The sequence below is a fragment of the Microcaecilia unicolor genome, chromosome 2 (genome assembly GCF_901765095.1).
Source record: "Microcaecilia unicolor chromosome 2, aMicUni1.1, whole genome shotgun sequence".
NCBI classification, from domain to species: Eukaryota; Metazoa; Chordata; class Amphibia; order Gymnophiona; family Siphonopidae; genus Microcaecilia; species Microcaecilia unicolor.
This window is the reverse complement of record NC_044032.1, coordinates 478213340-478231556: the sequence shown is the minus strand read 5'-3', so window position 1 is coordinate 478231556 and position 18217 is coordinate 478213340. Positions and strand designations below refer to the sequence as shown.

The 18217-nt window shown below is 42.9% G+C and overlaps 1 protein-coding gene across 2 annotated transcripts in view; it reads left to right on the top strand.

The window, feature by feature from the left end:
* PTCD3 (pentatricopeptide repeat domain 3) overlaps positions 1-18217 on the top strand; it is a 221769-nt gene that overhangs the window by 22564 nt on the left and 180988 nt on the right. The window contains exon 1 of one of the 2 annotated variants that reach the window (XM_030191062.1): positions 14072-14175. The exons of the other annotated variant lie outside the window; for it this stretch is intronic. Coding sequence (XP_030046922.1) covers positions 14099-14175 — 77 coding nt within the window. The 5' untranslated portion in view covers positions 14072-14098. Of the gene's footprint in view, positions 1-14071; positions 14176-18217 lie in introns of those variants that run through there. 2 annotated transcript variants of the gene reach the window in all.

The window sequence follows — 18217 nt, the reverse complement described above, 5'->3', positions numbered from 1 at the left end:
ATTGTTATTCTTCAAGTTTTGTTTTTTTCCTGTTGCTTCCAGGAGTTGCTTATTTTCTTAATAAAGAAGAAGAAAAGGAAATTTGTCACTAGTTGTTTATAGCTTCTGTTAGGCTTAATCCTCCTGCATCTGTGGTAGAGATGGTTTTTGTTTTGCATTATATTTGGACAGGAGAGGAATTTTTTTGATCATATATCAGTTTCTTCCACTGCTTTGGTATCGACAATACTGAGGTTCTGGCAGCTGCACGTGACCACATATGCCAAACTTCTGTAGTTCTCTCTATCTCCACCTACTGGTAGAGGGACACAACCCGCAAGTCTCTGGATTGATCTGCTGGGACTAATGGAAAGAAAATTATCAGGTAAGGACTAATTTTACCTTCAATAACATAAATATAATACAATGTCAGCATAATACCAATTGAAACACCTATGTATGTTACTATGCATTTACTGTGTTTTACTGTGGTCCCTAATAGGCTGGCTACAAGAAGAGCCTGTGGAAGAAGAGTGCTGCCAGAAAGAAACGCTTACGAGAAGAAGTGTTCTGTAATAAAACCCAAAGTAAAATGCTGGATAAAATGACCACTTCCTTCTGGAAAAGAAGAAACTGGTTTGTCAATGATCCCTACCAGAAGTATCATGATCGCACCAACCTTAAAGTGTAGACACTATCATTTTAACAGTTCTGTTTCCTATCATACCACTGCTGACAGAGAACTCCACAGACTTATAATTCATCATAGGTGTTAAGCACAATGGACTTGTGAAATATATTGTTATTCAGTGTTGTGAGCTCTGCTTTTAGTAAAACTGATAGTAGAGCGGGAGAAAGGAGATTATTGTGCAGACATTATTAACCATAGAAAACGGATGGTTAACTAACTAATAGAATTACCATACTGATATTTATTCCTGTCTCAAGTTATTGTTCTGGTTCAAAGCTTATTGTGCAGCTTAGTGTCCTTTTGTATGGAGAGGAATTAACCCTTAAGTGGGTCTTTGGCTATGAGTGACTCCTGTTTCTGAGTGTATCTGTTCTGTGCCAGCAGTGAAGTACTCAGTGGCATCAGTTCATTCTCTGCTACAGGGGCTTGGAAAGAAGGAAGTATTAACTTGCTGTTGTAGATGCTTTAAGCAGCACCAATGGCATAGCCGGGGGGGGGGGGGAGGTGGGGAGGCCTCTGAGCATGTGGGAAGAGAAAAAGTGTGATATAAGTCTGCAGGCTTGCATTAATCCTTATTTTTAAAAAAACCAAAGAAACTATGAATCAGAACCCCCGGTTTCATACAGTAGTTCAAGGGTAATTTCTGCAGCAATTCTGTGGTATGGATTCTTATTTCCAGTTTGTTCTTTCCTATCTTGAAGGGGGGGGGGGGGCTGACCATGTGCAAGAGAGCCAGCATTAGCAGCCGAAGCACACCTGCTGAATTACATGCTACTGCAGGCACAACCCAGACAGGAGATGTCTTCGGCTGGTGGTTCTTCGCATCCTCACCAGCAAAAGTAATAATTTTATTGCGGGAGGGAGGAGAGAGTATCAGGACTCCCTTAGTCCACTTTCTGGCTTATTTTCAAATGAGCAGGGTGGCCATCTTTCAACACAAATCGGGAGATGGGCATCCTTCTCTCAGGGTCGGCGAAATCGGTATAATCGAAAGCCATTTTAGGCCGTCCCAGACTGCTTTCCATCGTGGGGGTGACCAAAGTTCCTGGGCGCGTGTCAGGGGTGTAGCGAAGGCGGGACAGATGGGTGTCCTCGGCCGATAATGGAAAAAAGAAGGGCGGCCCAGATGAGCACTTGGTCGACATTACTTGGTCCCTTTTTTTTTTTTTTTTTATGACCAAGCCTCGAAAAGGTGCCCGATCTGCCCAGATGACCACCGCAGGGAATTGGGGATGACCTCCCCTGACTCCCCCAGTGGTCACTAACCCCCTCCCACCCTCAAAAAAAAAAAAAACGTGAAAAAACTTTTTTGCCAGCCTCAAATGTCATACTCCGGTCCATCGCAGCAGTATGCAGGTTCCTGGAGCAGTTTTAGTGGGTGCAGTGCACCTCAGGCAGGCAGACCCAGGCCCATCCACCCCCTACCTGTTATAAATACATAAGTACATAAGTAGTGCCATACTGGGAAAGACCAAAGGTCCATCTAGCCCAGCATCCTGTCACCGACAGTGGCCAATCCAGGTAAATGTTGAGCCCTCCAACCCCCCCCCCCCCCCAAAACCCACTTTACCCACATGTAGGTGTCCCCCCCCTTCACCCCTTAAGGCTATGGTAGTGGTGTACAGTTGGGGGGCTCAGCACCCAAGGAAAGGGAGCTAGGCACCTGGGAGCAATTTGTGAAGTCCACTGCAGTGACCCTAGGGTGCCCGGTTGGTGTCCTAGCATGTCAGGGGGACCAGTGTACTACGAATCCTGGCTCCTCCCACAACCAAATGCAAGACATTTGGTTGTGGGAGGAGCCAGCATTTGTAGGCATTTGGTCGTTTTTGAAATGGGCGTTCTCAGTGTCCATTATCTACGAAAACCAAGTTGGCCCATCTCTAAAGTCGACACAAATGATGAGATTTGGGCGTCCCCGACCCTATAATCGAAACAAAAGATGGACGCCCATCTGCTTTCGATTATACGGGTTGCCCCACCCCTTTTCGCCATCCTCGGGGATGGGTGTTTTTAGAGATGGTCGTCCCCGTTCAGTTATGCCCCTCTTTGTGAACCCCTGAAAATGGACTTCTGGCTACGCCCTGAGCAGCACTAAATGTTCTAGTGCCAGGTTAGGTTAGGATTGTTTTAAACCTAGAACTAAAACTGTCTAGCTTGGCATGGAGTAATCACACACTGAACAATAAAATAACTTTGTCCCTTCTAGCCTCCATAGACATTCCTACTTAGTACTGGCATGGGTCCTGCAATCACCCCAGGTTTCAGGATAACCACTATAAAAATTAATGAGAGAGATTTACATATAGTGGAGGCAGTGCATGCAAATCTCTCTCCTGAATATATTGTACTGTTTTGAGATCTTGCCAGTTACTTGTGACCTGGATTGGCCACTGTTGGAAACAGGATATCGGGCTTGATGGACCTTCGGTCTGTCCCAGTATGGCAATACTTACATATGTAGTGTAGAATATTCACATAGCAAGCAACCTGAGGCAACAGATTTATTTTCTGCTGAACATAATTAACTTTGTATAAACTTTGTGGCTAATAGTGTTCTGAACTTGACACTGGACAGAACTTCTGCATGAAGGAAGCCCTTCCCTCATTATTCAGTACCTCTCTGTGAAATTGTATAAATGCCTTGCAACTGTCCACCAGAGACAGCAAGGTAGTGTGTGCCCAGGATATCACTGTACCAATTGTAGAATGAGCCTGCAGGATCTGAGGAGCCTGCTTCCCTGCAAGCAAATAAGCAGACGCAATAGTCTCCTTCGGCCATCTAGCAATATTGGGCTTGGAAGCCATGAGGCCAGGCCTCTGCTTACCAAAAAGCACAAACAGTTTTTGTCTGATTTGCAAAACTCATTTGTGACTTCTAGATATCTAATCAGGACTCTGTGCACATCGAGAAGCTTCGAGGAAGAATACTGAGTCTCTTCGTCCCCTCTGCAAAATGATGAAAACTCTACAGATTGGTTGGTTCAGATGAAATACTGATACCACTTTCGAAGAAAGAGAGGAACCATGCACAGGGACACCCCCTCCTCCGAAAACTGGAGAAAGGTATCCTGTCAAGTAAGAACCTGAAGCTCCTAAACCCTACATGTCGACGCAACAGCCAACAAGAGCACTGTCTTTAACATAAGATCATTCAAGGAGGCTGTCACAAAACGCCTAGCCACCCGCCTGGGGTTACCCCGCAGTCAATTAGAGGGTCTATCCCCAGCACAGCTCAGGCTGCCTGCACCAGTCCCTTACGCTATGCACTTGCACCCTCCTCCCACCAACTGGGCAAATATCCCGATCTCAAGTTATCCCCAGTAACTTCTAGGTTACTGGAGGCCACACTCCCAGTGGGCCTACAGTTCCCAGAAAGAACTCAACAGACCCAACACACAAACCACCAGGATTCTTTATCAGTCCAGACAAGCGGAGGCAAAACTATGAACAATCTAACCAGCTTCTGCAACAAAGCTTACAAAAGTCACCCTCAATGATACAAATCATCCCCCAAACCACCCAAGCACACCTAAAACACTTCTCACAGAACCTATCCAACATCCGCCCATCTAAATCCTCTTTTACCTCAGCTTATGATCAACTGTATTTAAATCATGTTCTGACTTTATCATAACCTTACTCTGTAAGCCACATTGAGCCTGCAAAAAGGTGGTACAAATGCAATAAATAATAAACTAAAAGAAATGTTTATTGTCTGAAAAACTGAACAATGAACAAAAAATGTGCAATCAGCGAAACAGTAACAGATAACTGAAATATGGTTCAATTATAACACTACCTAAACATTTGTTTACTAAGTACCACCTAGGAAGATCAGGACATATAGCTGCTCACAAGATATCAAATGTAACTGTTTACAGGGCCTTAGCAAAGAGATGTGTCTCTCTTTTCTTCCTGGCTGAGACTGGGGAAGAAACCAGTACAATCCAAATGAAAAGAGCTCCTGAGCCGATCAGACCCCAGCCAACAGACTTTAAAAGTATATTGATCATAGTATTGTAGATCACTTCTTCACCAAGTGAAACTAAAAGAGGGAGCATTCATTTTTCTGTAACAGCTTTAACATAAAAAACATGTACCATCTGCTAGCCACTAGAAGAAATACGCTTCAGAAATTAAGGCAGTTTTACAGACTTAAAGCACACTGTTCTTTCACAGCGCCAGTCTTGTGTTGCAGACCTCATGCCAATTTAGATATGCTCCAGCCACGAACGAACTGCACACTGTCACTTCAAGGCTAAAAGAGGCCACTTCAAAGGAAATTGAAAATGTCTATCAATAATAACTCAAAAATAAAATGTTCATAGTTAGGATAAGAGATTCCTTTTTATTTTTAGTTATATTATGAGAACAATACTATTTCTACACAAAGGACTCTAATGTGTGTTAAATCAATCTTTAGATGTCTACCAGAATCTTGCAATTTTGAAATTGCTACTGAGCAGCAAAGAATCAGCTACTTTTATCATTCACATAATATTATCAGAGGTAAGTCAGCTATAGAGCTTATTTTCGAAGCACACAGACATCGCAAAATGCCCAAATGGACATCCAAGTATTTGAAACGTTCAAATCCCAATTGTATAGAGGCAGAAAAGGGATGTCCAACACTGCAGTATGTCCAAAGAGGAAGGGGGCATGTTTTGGGCAGGACTAGGGAGGGCCCAAAATCAAGACATCCAATGGCAATTACCAAACAGGAAGAAACATCCAAGCCTAAAGTTAGACCTGTTTCAGTCAAGTCCAGGATATAAAACGTTGCTCTGATTAAGCAGTTGTCCACTGGAGAGATTAAGGCATGACACCCCTTAATTCCTCAGTGGTTGCTGTCCCCCTCCCGCTCCCCTGAAAGTGAAACTGAAAGGGGATACCAGGTTCCATGACAGCTTCAGGTATTACAAGCATTCTTAGCAAAGTAGGAAAAAAGTCTGAGGTGTAGCCTAGTGGTTAGTGCAGTGGACTCTAACTTGAGGGGCCCAGGTTCAAATCCCACTAATATATTTAGATAAGTAGGTATTTTTCTGTTTCTGGAAGGCTCGCAATAATAGAGAAAGTGGGATTTGAACCTGGGTCCCTTGGTTTAAAGTTCACTGCACTAACTACTAGGCTACTCTGCAGACTTGCTTCCTACTTTGCTAAGAATGCTCATAATACCTGAAGTTGCCATAGAGCCTTTCAGTTTCACTAGGCTGCCTGTCTGCTCCGCACAGATATCTCTGTGGCCTTTTTTCTAAGAATGCTGCCAGACAGATGTCCTTGTCTCTACTTTTTTTGCCGTTCATATGTTAGACGTTCTACTTTGTAAAATGGTTGTTCATGCTGGATGTCCTCAGCACATGGACACTCATCTCACATATCTTCAAACAGGAAATTCTGACGTATTTCCTGTTGGAAAATATATGAGAGATGGACGTCTATTTTTAAAATGCCCCTCCACATTTTACTGAAACAAAATGTGGTCACTTACATACAGGTTTGATATTTGTGCGACCAAGATTGAGCAGCTAAACTTAGCCATTAGCACTGAAAGTCAACATTAACTAGAGAAGTTTATAGACTACTCTCTGGAACCACCTGACTAAATTTGGCTACCTTGTAAATTAAAGTGATTAAATTTAGCCGGTCAGCATTGGATTATTTTTGAAAGTAGAATTTTAAATCAGCTAACTCCCAAGTTATCCAGTTAGACTCTTGGGAAAATTCATTCTTTGGGATCCAGGCACAGAATCAGAAAACCACTATCAGAGAACACCAATGTGAAGCTGCATTCTATTCAACAAGGCACCAGGGACCGCCCTGCCCATTTCTGAATTTTAACTATAAAAGGTTTACACACCTAATGTAGTACACACTCCTTCTCGTACACTGACTGAAGGTCTCCAGCTTCTATGAGTTTCAGTTGGTTCAGCAACAAATGCACAACAGCACGAGAACATGTCAGCATGTGGCAGTTGAAACAGGAGCCCCGAAGCAGAATATATAGTCTCTAAATAAGTCTGAGGCGACTTAATTACTAAATTTTAAGTGGGGCCAAATTCAAACCACCACAGATAACGTGTGTAACGAAAGACTGCTGACAGTATTTCTATGCTAGGGATTACTTCAATGGCCATTTTGACCAATTCTGTTTTATCTGGCACATCTTGTTAAAATGTTTTCAATCCAGGACATCTAGCAGGTAAAACAGTCAAGTTGCATAAGCAGCCAAATAGTCATAGCATCTGTAAACATCCAGCACTTAACGTTTTTCTCATGTTGAGAATAAAGAAGTCGATATTCAGTGTGATTTAAGCAGCCAGAAATGGCTCTTGGTCAGTTTAAACCACTTGTGCAGGGCTATCCGCTAATATTGTGTGGCACTTAACCGGTTAGGGCTGCTGAATATTACCACAGACTACTAAAGTGAAAGCTGGTAAATTTGTGGTGGTCTGGGGGCAGAGTTGGCACATGTGCAGTTAAGTACTGATATTCAGAAAGAAGGATAGATATTGGAACTGGGGGCGATGGAACAGAGAGAAAGAAGGACATGGGTCAGAAAGAAGATGCTGGCAGGCTAGATATAATAGGGGGGGGGGGAATAAAAGATGGCAGGCTGGACACTACTATTACAAATAAAAATTTAAATTGAAATGCAGCCCTATTTCCAGTTCTTATATACTACTTCCCTGTGCAAAAAAAAAAAAAATCAAATCACACTTCAGGAGGTGGGAGAAACAAAGAGGGAAGCACACCTCATGTAGACACAGGGCATAATTTCTTAAGAAAACCCTGGAATGCATTTCCATCACTTTTTTTTTTTTTTTCAGACTCCAGAGCAGCAGTGGGAGTATTCTCCATGTAGAAGCAGGATGAGTCAGACACATGCTGGTGATATCATCTGACAGTGCCATGGATGGATTAGCTCAAACTTTCCCTCTCCAGTCTTCCAGTCTGTTCAATCCATCCGATGATACGATTGATCTTCCTTTTCTCCCTTTAAGAATTCTTCTTTCCTTCTTAGTTATTTTGTGCTCTCTTGATAAATCATTTGTTATTTTTGATTCCCCTCCCCAACTGTGACCCAGCCTTTGCTCCAAACTGCCAGCAATGTAGACCTTAGGGACAGCAGGATAAGTCAGCCACTCAAACCCGCCCTCATTCCCTTCTTGGATGAACCTGTCTACAGCTTGGGAATGTCCTGGAGAGGAAAAGGACAGGCACTGTGATAGAGGGGTAGCCGCATATGCTCAGAAAGGACTTTTTCGGCTTTTCTGAGTTCTAGGAGGCCATGGTGCTGCCAGATAACATCACCAATGTGTAGCTGACTTATGCTGTTACAAGGAATTAATTTATACTTGGGGATAGCTAGAGCACTCACTATTGTTTATAATTTTTAAAATATATATTTATATTGAATAATTCTCCACCAGTTGCTGATTAAAGCAACAAGAGTCACAATTGCCACGAATTAAATATATATTGGATTACATTAACCTGCATTACCAGATTTAAAGAACAAGAACACTATATATTTAGATTCAAAAGGTTTATTTAAAGTTACAATTATAATACAATTGCAGCGATTAATGTGGCAGCAAGAGGTAAGGGTCTTACAGAGAATCTGCACTTAAAGCCAGGTAGCAGGTCTAGATCAAAAGTTATGTTACTTACAAGTCCTGGTTACAAAGTATGAGCAGCTTGAGGTAAGCACATGGTTAGGAGAGGTCCTCATAGCAGGCAGGTGAGCTGCAGGTCAGGTCCCAAGAAGCTGGCAGGTCCCAAGAGCAGCAGATTCCCAAGAAGAGAAGGAGGGCTCTCTATCTTGGTTGCTGGAGCCTGGTGAGAAGTCTTGTCTGGATGTGTGTGTGTAGAGTTCAGCAGAGGAAACAGGTCCCAAGAGCAGCAGATTCCCAAGAAGAGAAGGAGGGCTCTCTATCTTGGTTGCTGGAGCCTGGTGAGAAGTCTTGTCTGAATGTGTGTGTGTGTAGAGTTCAGCAAAGGAAACAGGTCCCAAGAGCAGGGAGGGCTCTCTCTCTCTTGGGAAAACAGCTTCTGTTTTTATACTGTTAGTTTGCAGGGAAACATGAGTGCATGTCCTGGACCATTTGCTTCCTGGTTTGCACTTGGTCTCATGTTTTATGACATTCCTGTTTGGGCTTTTGCTGACAAATTGAAGCAAAAGGTTTTCCCTTTGAATCTCTGTGGCAGTGTCCAGCAGATGGTTTATTGTATCTTGTTTTATGGTTTCCTCTGAGCCAATAGGTGTGTGGATTCGCACCTCCAGTCTCCCTGGCTGCTGCTCTTTTGTTTTTGATCAGAGGAACTTTGAAGACTTCTGAAGTAGTGCCTTTTACTTGTAGAAATTTCCCAGGGAAAAGGGAGGGGGAGATGAAAGAGGGATTTGGAGTTCAGATCAGTTTCCCTGTTGTAGTTTCAATAAGTCTTTTAAAAGCTGCATTTTTATATTGATACCTGAACCAGTAAAATAAACTGACATACTGCTACATATTTCAATAAATCTGACAATTAAACTGATATCATAACAATGCCAACCAGAGAATTCTATTATAGGTAAGTAACTTCACTTTATGCTTCATGTAGCCTGCAGGAAAGAGAAGAGGAAGGGGGTGACTCCAAAACACAGCAGATAACAGCCACTCTTTTCCCTAATCCAGCTCCTAGGTACAGTGCCACTTTTTTTTTTTGTGTGTGCAGAAATTAAGTCATGGGTAGAGGGAACCTGGAACTGAAAAACAAAATGGCCCTAGGTCTCACTTTTCATTCAGCCCTGCCCCCCCCCCCCCCCAAACAACCTGAGTGGCTTCTAATGGATGGTCTAGTGCTTGGGGGACAGGGATGAGGATGAAGATCCTGGAGGAGTAACTGGTCATTCACCATTTTTCAACTTCAAATGTTTACAGTAGAGGCAGATAAAAAAAATCATATCCCATATGTATTGTATACTTTCGGATGTGTGAAATAAAACTTTAAATTGGAAAAAAAAATCATATCCCAACTAAACAGCCATTACATAAACACTAATATAAGAAATGCACAGAAGATGAACACCCATGTCCCACTACCTCAAGGAAAGGCTTATACAGATACTTAGAGAGCCATAATAGGGTGAGAGTTCATCTATTTAAGACCCATAACATCCACCTTATGAGGAAGAAAGGCTATAAACCAAATCTATGTGAGCATATCCATGATCTAGGTCTGAAAGGCATTGTGAGAAAAATACTGAAAGTTTTATTATCATCCTAGTAATACTATACCCAAGAAATCCAGTTCAACAGAAATAGCACTTGCTGACCCACCCATATGCTTATGTCAGAGGGGAGTGCAAGGGAGAAATGACTAAGTGAAGAGGCATTAGACAACGTAATTTTTTGTGCGATTTTAAATCATGTAAATCGCTAAGATTTGGCTTTGCCATGAATTGGTGATGTCTGACATCTGTGGTAATGGAAATACTTTTAAAACAGAGAACAATAAAATTGTTGGAATCCAATGGATTACAGAACACGAGGAAAATTGGCTTCACTAGAGGCAGGTCTTGTCAGACAAATCTGATTGATATGTATATTTTGGAGGAAAGGTGGGAGAGGGGAAATATGATAGAGATATTTAAATGCCTATGTGACATACAGGAGGCGAGTCTCAATTGAAAGGAAGCTTTGGAATGAAGGGAGCATAGAATGAAGGTGAAAGGGGATAGACTGAGAAGTAACCTGAGGAAATACTTCTTCACTGAAAGAGTGGTGAATTAGTGGAACAGCCTCCTAGTGGAAGTGGTGGAGATGTAAACAATGTCTCAATTCAAGAAAGCTTGGAACAAGTACAAAGGATCTGTAATGGAGTGATAGGAAGAATAGAGGGCATGGATGAGCAGACTGGATAGGCCATATGGTCTTTGTCTACATTTTGCTATGTTTCTATGTTTTTTTCTATTACCTTTTCTAAGAAACAAGACAAACTGAGTTCACCACCATTTCAGTGTGGAGATCTATACTTACATCAAAGAACAGAGGATTATAGACCATCAGTGGAAGTTTGATATGACCCAGATGTCTCGGGCAGTTGTTAAAATCCTGTGCACAGGTAGAACACACTTCTTTGAAGTCACTAGGTCCCAATGCCAAGTCATACAGTCCATTGACAGCTGGGTTTCCCACTTTTTCCAAGTATTGAGGGTTCGTAATGGCTTTCACACTTAATTTTCTGAATAGAAAAAAAAATAAAAAATGCTTTTTTAAATACTTACAAAAGTTTCTTCATAATAGAGAAATCCAGTAAAACTTATATGGAAATATAATGTTGAAATTTTTACAAAATATTTCTAAAAGGCACGGAAAATACCTCAAACGCCCGACCGCTTACTTTCAATTTTCAGTGGCTTTAACTGGGGGCGTGGTGTTCATCACTGGTCATAAAAACCTTGCTTCAAACAATTACTTCAACTTTTAATTTATTTCCAAAAAGATTTTAGCAAATTTATTTTTTTTTTTTTTTACATTTTAAAAAATATATTACTAGTCTCAATGGTAGCTTCAAATTTTATTTGGTACACAAAAACCTTTACCAATTCTTATGAAATGCTATGAAGCAGCTATTTTCACAAATAAAGTCGAGCACTTATCTGTTGCCCGACGGTGGCCACATCTATTTCGCTTACAGGCTTTTTCCAAGGGCTGTGCTTCAACAGGGAAAGCATTGAAACATTTTTTTCCTCTCGTTCTCATCATGGCTTAGTGCTCCTTCACTAAGCATAGCTGGTTAAATAGTGAGGTGAAGGAAGCTATTAGAGCTAAAAGAAAATCCTTCAGAAAATGGAAGAAGGAACCGACTGAAAATAATAAGAAATGGCATAAGGAATGTCAACTCAAATGCAAAGTGCTTTGAAAAAAAATTGCGTTGGAGGCAAAAACACATAGTAAAATTTTTTTAGGAATATTAAAATCAGGAAACCGGCAAAAGAATCAGTTGGACCGCTAGATGACCGAGGAGTAAAAGGGGCAATCAGGGAAGACAAAGCCGTAGCGGAGAAATTAAATTAATTCTTTGCTTTGGTCTTCACCAAGGAAGAATTGGGTGGGATACCGGTAACGGAAATGGTATTCGAAGCTGACGAGTCGGAGAAACTTAATGAATTTTCTGTAAACCTGGAGGACGTAATGGGGCAGGCCTACAAACTGAAGAGTAGCAAATCTCCTGGACCGGATGGTATTCATCCCAGAGTACTGATAGAACTGAAAAATGAGCTTGCGGAGCTATTGTTAGAAATATGTAATTTATCCTTAAAATCGAGCGTGGTACCGGAAGATTGGAGGGTGGCCAATGTAACGCCGATTTTTTAAAAAGGTTTCAGAAGAGATCCGGGAAATTAAAGACCGGTGAGTCTGACATTGGTGCCGGGCAAAATGGTAGACTATTATTAAGAACAAAATTACAGAACATATTCAAAAGCATGGATTAATGAGACGGGGAGGCATATTTTCAAAGCACTTTGGGAGGCTAAGTTCCATAGGTTTCTATGGAACTTTGGGAGGCTAAGTGCTTTGAAAATGAGCCTCAAAGTCAACATGGATTTAGTGAAGGCATAGGAGCTGACTCTGTGGGTGCTTGAGCACCCCCAATATTGAGAAAATTCCTTGTATGTGTCCACTGGGCTTAGCACCCCCAATAATTTTGAAAAGTTGGCTCCTATGAGTGAAGGGAAATCTTGCCTCACCAATCTACTACATTTCTTTGAAGGGGTGAACAAACGTGGATAAAGGTGAGCCGGTTGATATTGTGTATCTAGATTTTCAGAAGGCGTTTGACAAAGTACGTCATGAAAGACTCCAGAGGAAATTGGAGAGTCATGGGATAGGAGGTAGTGTTCTATTGTGGATTAAAAACTGGTTAAAAGATAGAAACCAGAGAGTAGGGTTAAATGGTCAGTATTCTCAATGGAGAAGAGTAGTTAGTGGGGTTCGCCAGGGCTCTGTGCTGGGACTGCTGCTTTTTAACATATTTATAAATGACCTAGAGATGGGAGTAACTAGTGAGGTAATTAAATTTGCTGATGACACAAAGTTATTCAAAGTCATTAAATTGCGGGAGGATTGTGAAAAATTACAAGTGGACCTTACGAGGCTGGGAGACTGGGCGTCTAAATGGCAGATGACGTTTAATGTGAGCAAGTGCAAAGTGATGCATGTGGGAAAAAGGAACCCGGATTATAGCTATGTCATGCAAGGTTCCATGTTAGGATTCACAGACCAAGAAAGGGATCTAGGTGTCGTCGTTGAGGATACGTTGAAACCTTCTGCTCAGTGTGCTGCTGCGGCTAAGAAAGCAAATAGAATGTTAGGTACTATTAGGAAAGGAATGGAAAACAAAAATGAGGATGTTATAATGCCTTTGTATCGCTCCATGGTGCGACCGCACCTTGAGTATTGTGTTAAATTCTGGTCGCCGCATCTCAAAAAAGATATAGTGCAATTAGAAAAGGTGCAGAGAAGGGTGATGAAAATGATAAAGGGGATGGGACGACTTCCCTGTGAGGAAAGGCTAAAGCGGCTACGGCTCTTCAGCTTGGATAAAAAGGTGGCTGAGGGGAGCTTTGATAGAGGTCTATAAAATAATGAGTGGAATTGAATGGGTAGATTTGAAGCGTCTGTTCACGCTTTCCAAAAATACTAGGACTAGGGGGCATGCTATGAAGCTACAATGTAGTAAATTTAAAACGAATCGGAGAAACGTTTTCTTCTCACAACGTGTAATTAAACTCTGGAATTCGTTGCCAGAGAATGTGGTAAAGGCGGTTAGCTTAGCAGAGTTTTACAAATGTTTTGGACGGCTTCCTAAAGAAGTCCTTAGACCGTTATTAAATGGGCTATTTCTGGGATAAGCAGTATAAAATGTTTTGTACATTTTTGGGATCTTGCCAGGTATTTGTGACCTGGATTGGCCACTGTTGGAAACAGGATGCTGGGCTCGATGGACCTTTGGTCTTTCCTAGCATGGCAATACTTATGTACTTATGTATCATCACCAGACAACACCAAACCCGCAACTCGCGGTAGGCTGCCTACCTAGGCTAGCCGGTAGCCGCTATCACTGAGCATGCGCAACCCTGCCCTACCACTGAGCCACCGCTTGTTAACTGGACCATACCACATATAGGGAGGATCGATATTTACAACTTTTATTTTTTTTTTAAGCGAGAATCTCCCTCGAACTATACATAAAATGAGAACCGATACGTATTTTTGATTCCGATAAATTTTTAAGTGCAACGATTAGATAAATGCGTAATATTGAGGACAATAACGGTTTCTGTTCCCCTGCCCCTCATGTTCGCTGCGATGAGCAAGAAGTTTGTCCCGGAAGCGGAAAGTGTGAATAGTGCCGTCACGTGCGATACTCGCACATATCATCATGGCTGCTGTGGTAATGTCGGGCAGTAGTCGAGTGTTATGGTGCCGTGGGACTTTGCAGAGATTGACTGAGATTAGGTAGGGAGGTTTTTTGTTATTACCGTTCACATCTGGGGAGAGAAGGAGCTGGAGTGAAATATTTAAACATTTCTATCAATATGTTGAAGTTCGAATCCCCACGGGATCTGTCTGGCTTGAGATGTGGAGTCAGGATGTAGGAAGAAGCCAGAGCCGCAGCTGTGTGTGTATGTGTATCCCAAGGAGGTTTAATAATCAGGAGTGTTAGTGAGCCTATGTAGTCCATTGTAAGCAAGGAAGTCAATTAGGACAGTCTAAGTTTGTCCTTCCCAGCGCAGCCATCATCCCCGTTCATTCAAAACAAAGCAAGCAAACCTATGAGCTGCTGCATCCACATTGTCGTTTTTTTTTTAATGTTATAGATGAACCAACAATAACAAGACTAAAGTTGTTTCAATTGGCTAGGCAGTGCTTTTAAAAGGTGGAGGTCAAAAGTTTTTATTTTTATTTTTTTAATTTATTGGACAGCTTTTTAATTTGTTTGAAAGCTTCCCATATGTGGATATAAATATCGTGAAATAATTTTTAAGCTGGTTTTGTGATAATTGTTATTATAGCTGGTAGAGAAATAGCAATTTTAACCTCTGTATTTTGTGCTAATTTTTCTACACTAAAAACTAAATAAATACACTGTATACAATACAGATAGCCAAATTTCAGTGAGAATAACCTGTTTCCTGATGGGCTAATTTTAAATGTTGTAATCTGCCTTGGGAAGCCTGGTGTTACAAAGATGATGGAATATATTGAAATTAAATGGAAGTAGAATTAAACTCTCCTTTCATTGGGGCACATTGAATCACATCTTCATCTGTTTTGTAGAAGTTTACCTTTTAGTTACAGAAATTGATTATTCTGTTGTTTGAGCATGTTTCAGGGACAAGGTGTTCATAAGTCAAAGTAATAAAAATATTTTCTGTCAAAAAGATCTCTCATTTGTTGAAACATAACTAAATGAGCAATAAGTCCCTAATGCAGTTCATTGGTTTTCTTATATTTTGTTCTTGTCATGGTTTATACTGTTGCCAATCCTACTAATAGGGGATAGTAATTCTATACCGGAGTTTTACCGATACCTTAACACACTAAAGACTCCAATAGTTTACCAAAAACCTTTCTTTGTATTGTTACAACACTATGTCTACACAAATCTGACTACACTCACATCCAGCTGATTTGTGAAGATATGGTTTATACTGTGCCAAAACTGGAAATACAGTGAGACAGAATAATAGAAGTCAGTAACATCCATTACTTATTTTTGTTAATGTTTTAATCATATTTATTAAAAGCAAAACAAGCTGGTTGATAAGCTTCATACAGAACAAGAAAAAACAGTAAACCATTTAACATGGCACAATTAAAACTTTTACAGAGAACATTGTCAATATCCTGACAAACCTGACTGCCTTGGGTAACTCCAGGACCAGGTTATCCTAACTACTTGAAGAGGCAGACACGGTCGTATAATTAACATTTTCCCTGGGCTCCCTGATCTCATCTCATGGTTTCCAGTATCATCTTTATGCCAATGACACCCAGCTTTATCTCTCCACACCAGACATCACTGCGGAAACCCAGGCCAAGGTATCGGCCTGCTTATCCGACATTGCTGCCTGGATGTCCAACCGCCACCTGAAACTGAACATGGCCAAGACCGAGCTTATTGTCTTCCCACCTAAACCTACTTCTCCTCTCCCTCCACTCTCTATCTCAGTTGATAACATCCTCATCCTCCCCGTCTCATCTGCCCACAACATCGGAGTAATCTTCGATTCCTCCCTCTCCTTCTCTGCGCATATCCAGCAGATAGCCAAGACCTGTCACTTCTTCCTCTATAACATTAGCAAAATTCGCCCTTTCCTCTTTGAGCACACCACCCAAACTCTCATCCACTCTCTTATTACCTCTCGCCTTGACTACTGCAACCTATTCCTCACTGGCCTCCCACTTAGCCATCTATCCCCCCTTCAGTCTGTTCAGAACGCTGCTGCACGTCTTATCTTCCGCCTGGACCAATATACTCATATCACCCCTCTCCTCAAGTCACTTCACTGGCTTCCAATTAGGTACCGCATACAGTTCAAGCTTCTCCTACTAACCTACAAGTGCACTCGATCTGCAGCCCCTCCCTACCTCTCTACCCTCATCTCCCCCTACGTTCCTACCTGTAACCTCCGCTCTCAAGACAAATCCCTCCTCTCAGTACCCTTTTCCACCACTGCCAACTCCAGGCTCCGCCCTTTCTGCCTCGCCTCACCCCATGCTTGGAATAAACTCCCTGAGCCCATTTGCCAGGCCCCCTCCCTGCCCATCTTCAAATCCTAAAAAACAACAAGGCAAGCGATCTGCAAAATCCAATATGGAAAAAGAAGCCAGCAGATCAATATAACATCAGAAAGATTTTATTGACGATACCGCATGTAAACAAATTGCCCGACAGGCCGTGTTTCGCCCACCAAGGGCTGCGTCAGGGGCTAATTTGAAACCTTCTGAAAGGAGCAACTCTAAAAACGGAAAACTTGTGGTGTATAATAGATTGGAAAAAACCAGCGCATACAGCAGATGCCTAAAATGATGTGACTCTTAACACAATGCAAGCAGATGCACTGCTGTCAAACCTGGAAAAAAACCAGAAGGTTTCAAATTAGCCCCTGATGCAGCCCTTGGTGAACGAAACACGGCCTGTGTCGGGCAATTTGTTTACATGCGGTATCTAATATAATAAAACGCACCCTCAACGTTCTGAGGACAACGTTCTATGAAGCCATCTGACGTCACTCCCAGGCTGAAGGGTTCGTGGATTCGTGGTGTGAAGCCTTCAAGCCAGCCAGCCGTCTCTGCCCCGCCCTCGCATCAAACCAAACAAATCCGGAAACGAAGCGTCAGGGAAGGAGGCGGCGCTCCCGACGTCTAGCCTTCCCTTCGCTGTGTTCCGCCTTCAAAAGAAGGCGGAACACAGCGAAGGAAAAGCTAGACGTCGGGAGCGCCGCCTCCTTCCCTGACGCTTCGCTGCCGGAACCGCCACGGAGGTAAATTTAAAAAGAAGAAAAAAAAAACAAAGGGATGCATGGATGCGAAGGGGGGGAGGCATGGATGCGAAGGGGTGGGGGGAGAAGAGGGCGGGCCAGGCTGGGACATGGGAGAGAGAGGAGCATGGAAGGGAGAGAGGGGACTTGCTGGAAAAGGATGAATGGAGGCGGCAGGGGACAGAGGAGCATGGATGGGCATGGATTGGGAGGGCAGGGCTCAGGGAGAGAGGGGAATTGCTGGAAAAGGATGAATGGAGGGGGCAGGGGACAGATGGGCATGGATGGATATGGATTGGGAGGGCAGGACTCAGGGAGAGAGGGGAATTGCTGGATAGGGATGAATGGAGGGGACAGATGGGCATGGATGGATATGGATTGCAGGGCAGGCCTCAGGGAGAGAGGGGAATTGCTGTATAGGGATGAATGGAGGGGGCAGGTGACAGAGGAACATGGATGGGCATGGATTGGGAGGGCAGGGCTCAGGGAGAGAGGGGAATTGCTGGAAATGGATGAATGGAGGGGGCAGGGGACAGAGGAGCATGGATGGGCATGGATTGGGAGGGCAGGACTCAGGGAGAGAGGGAAATTGTTGGATAGGGATGAATAGAGGGGACAGATGGGCATGGATGGATATGGATTGCAGGGCAGGCCTCAGGGAGAGAGGGCAATTGCTGGATAGGGATGAATGGAGGGGCCAGGTGACAGAGGAGCATGGATGGACATGGATTGGAAGAGCAGTGGGAGGGCAGGACTCAGGGAGAGAGGGGAATTGCTGGATAGGGATGAATAGAGGGGACAGGTGACAGAGGAGCATGGATGGGCATGGATTGGAAGGGCAGGACTCAGGGAGAGGGGAATTGCTGGATAGGGATGAATGGAGGGGACAGATGGGCATCGATGGATATGGATTGCAGGGCAGGCCTCAGACAGAGAGGGGAAATGCTGGATAGGGATGAATGGAGGGGGCAGGTGACAGAGTAACATGGATGGCCATGGATTGGGAGGGCAGG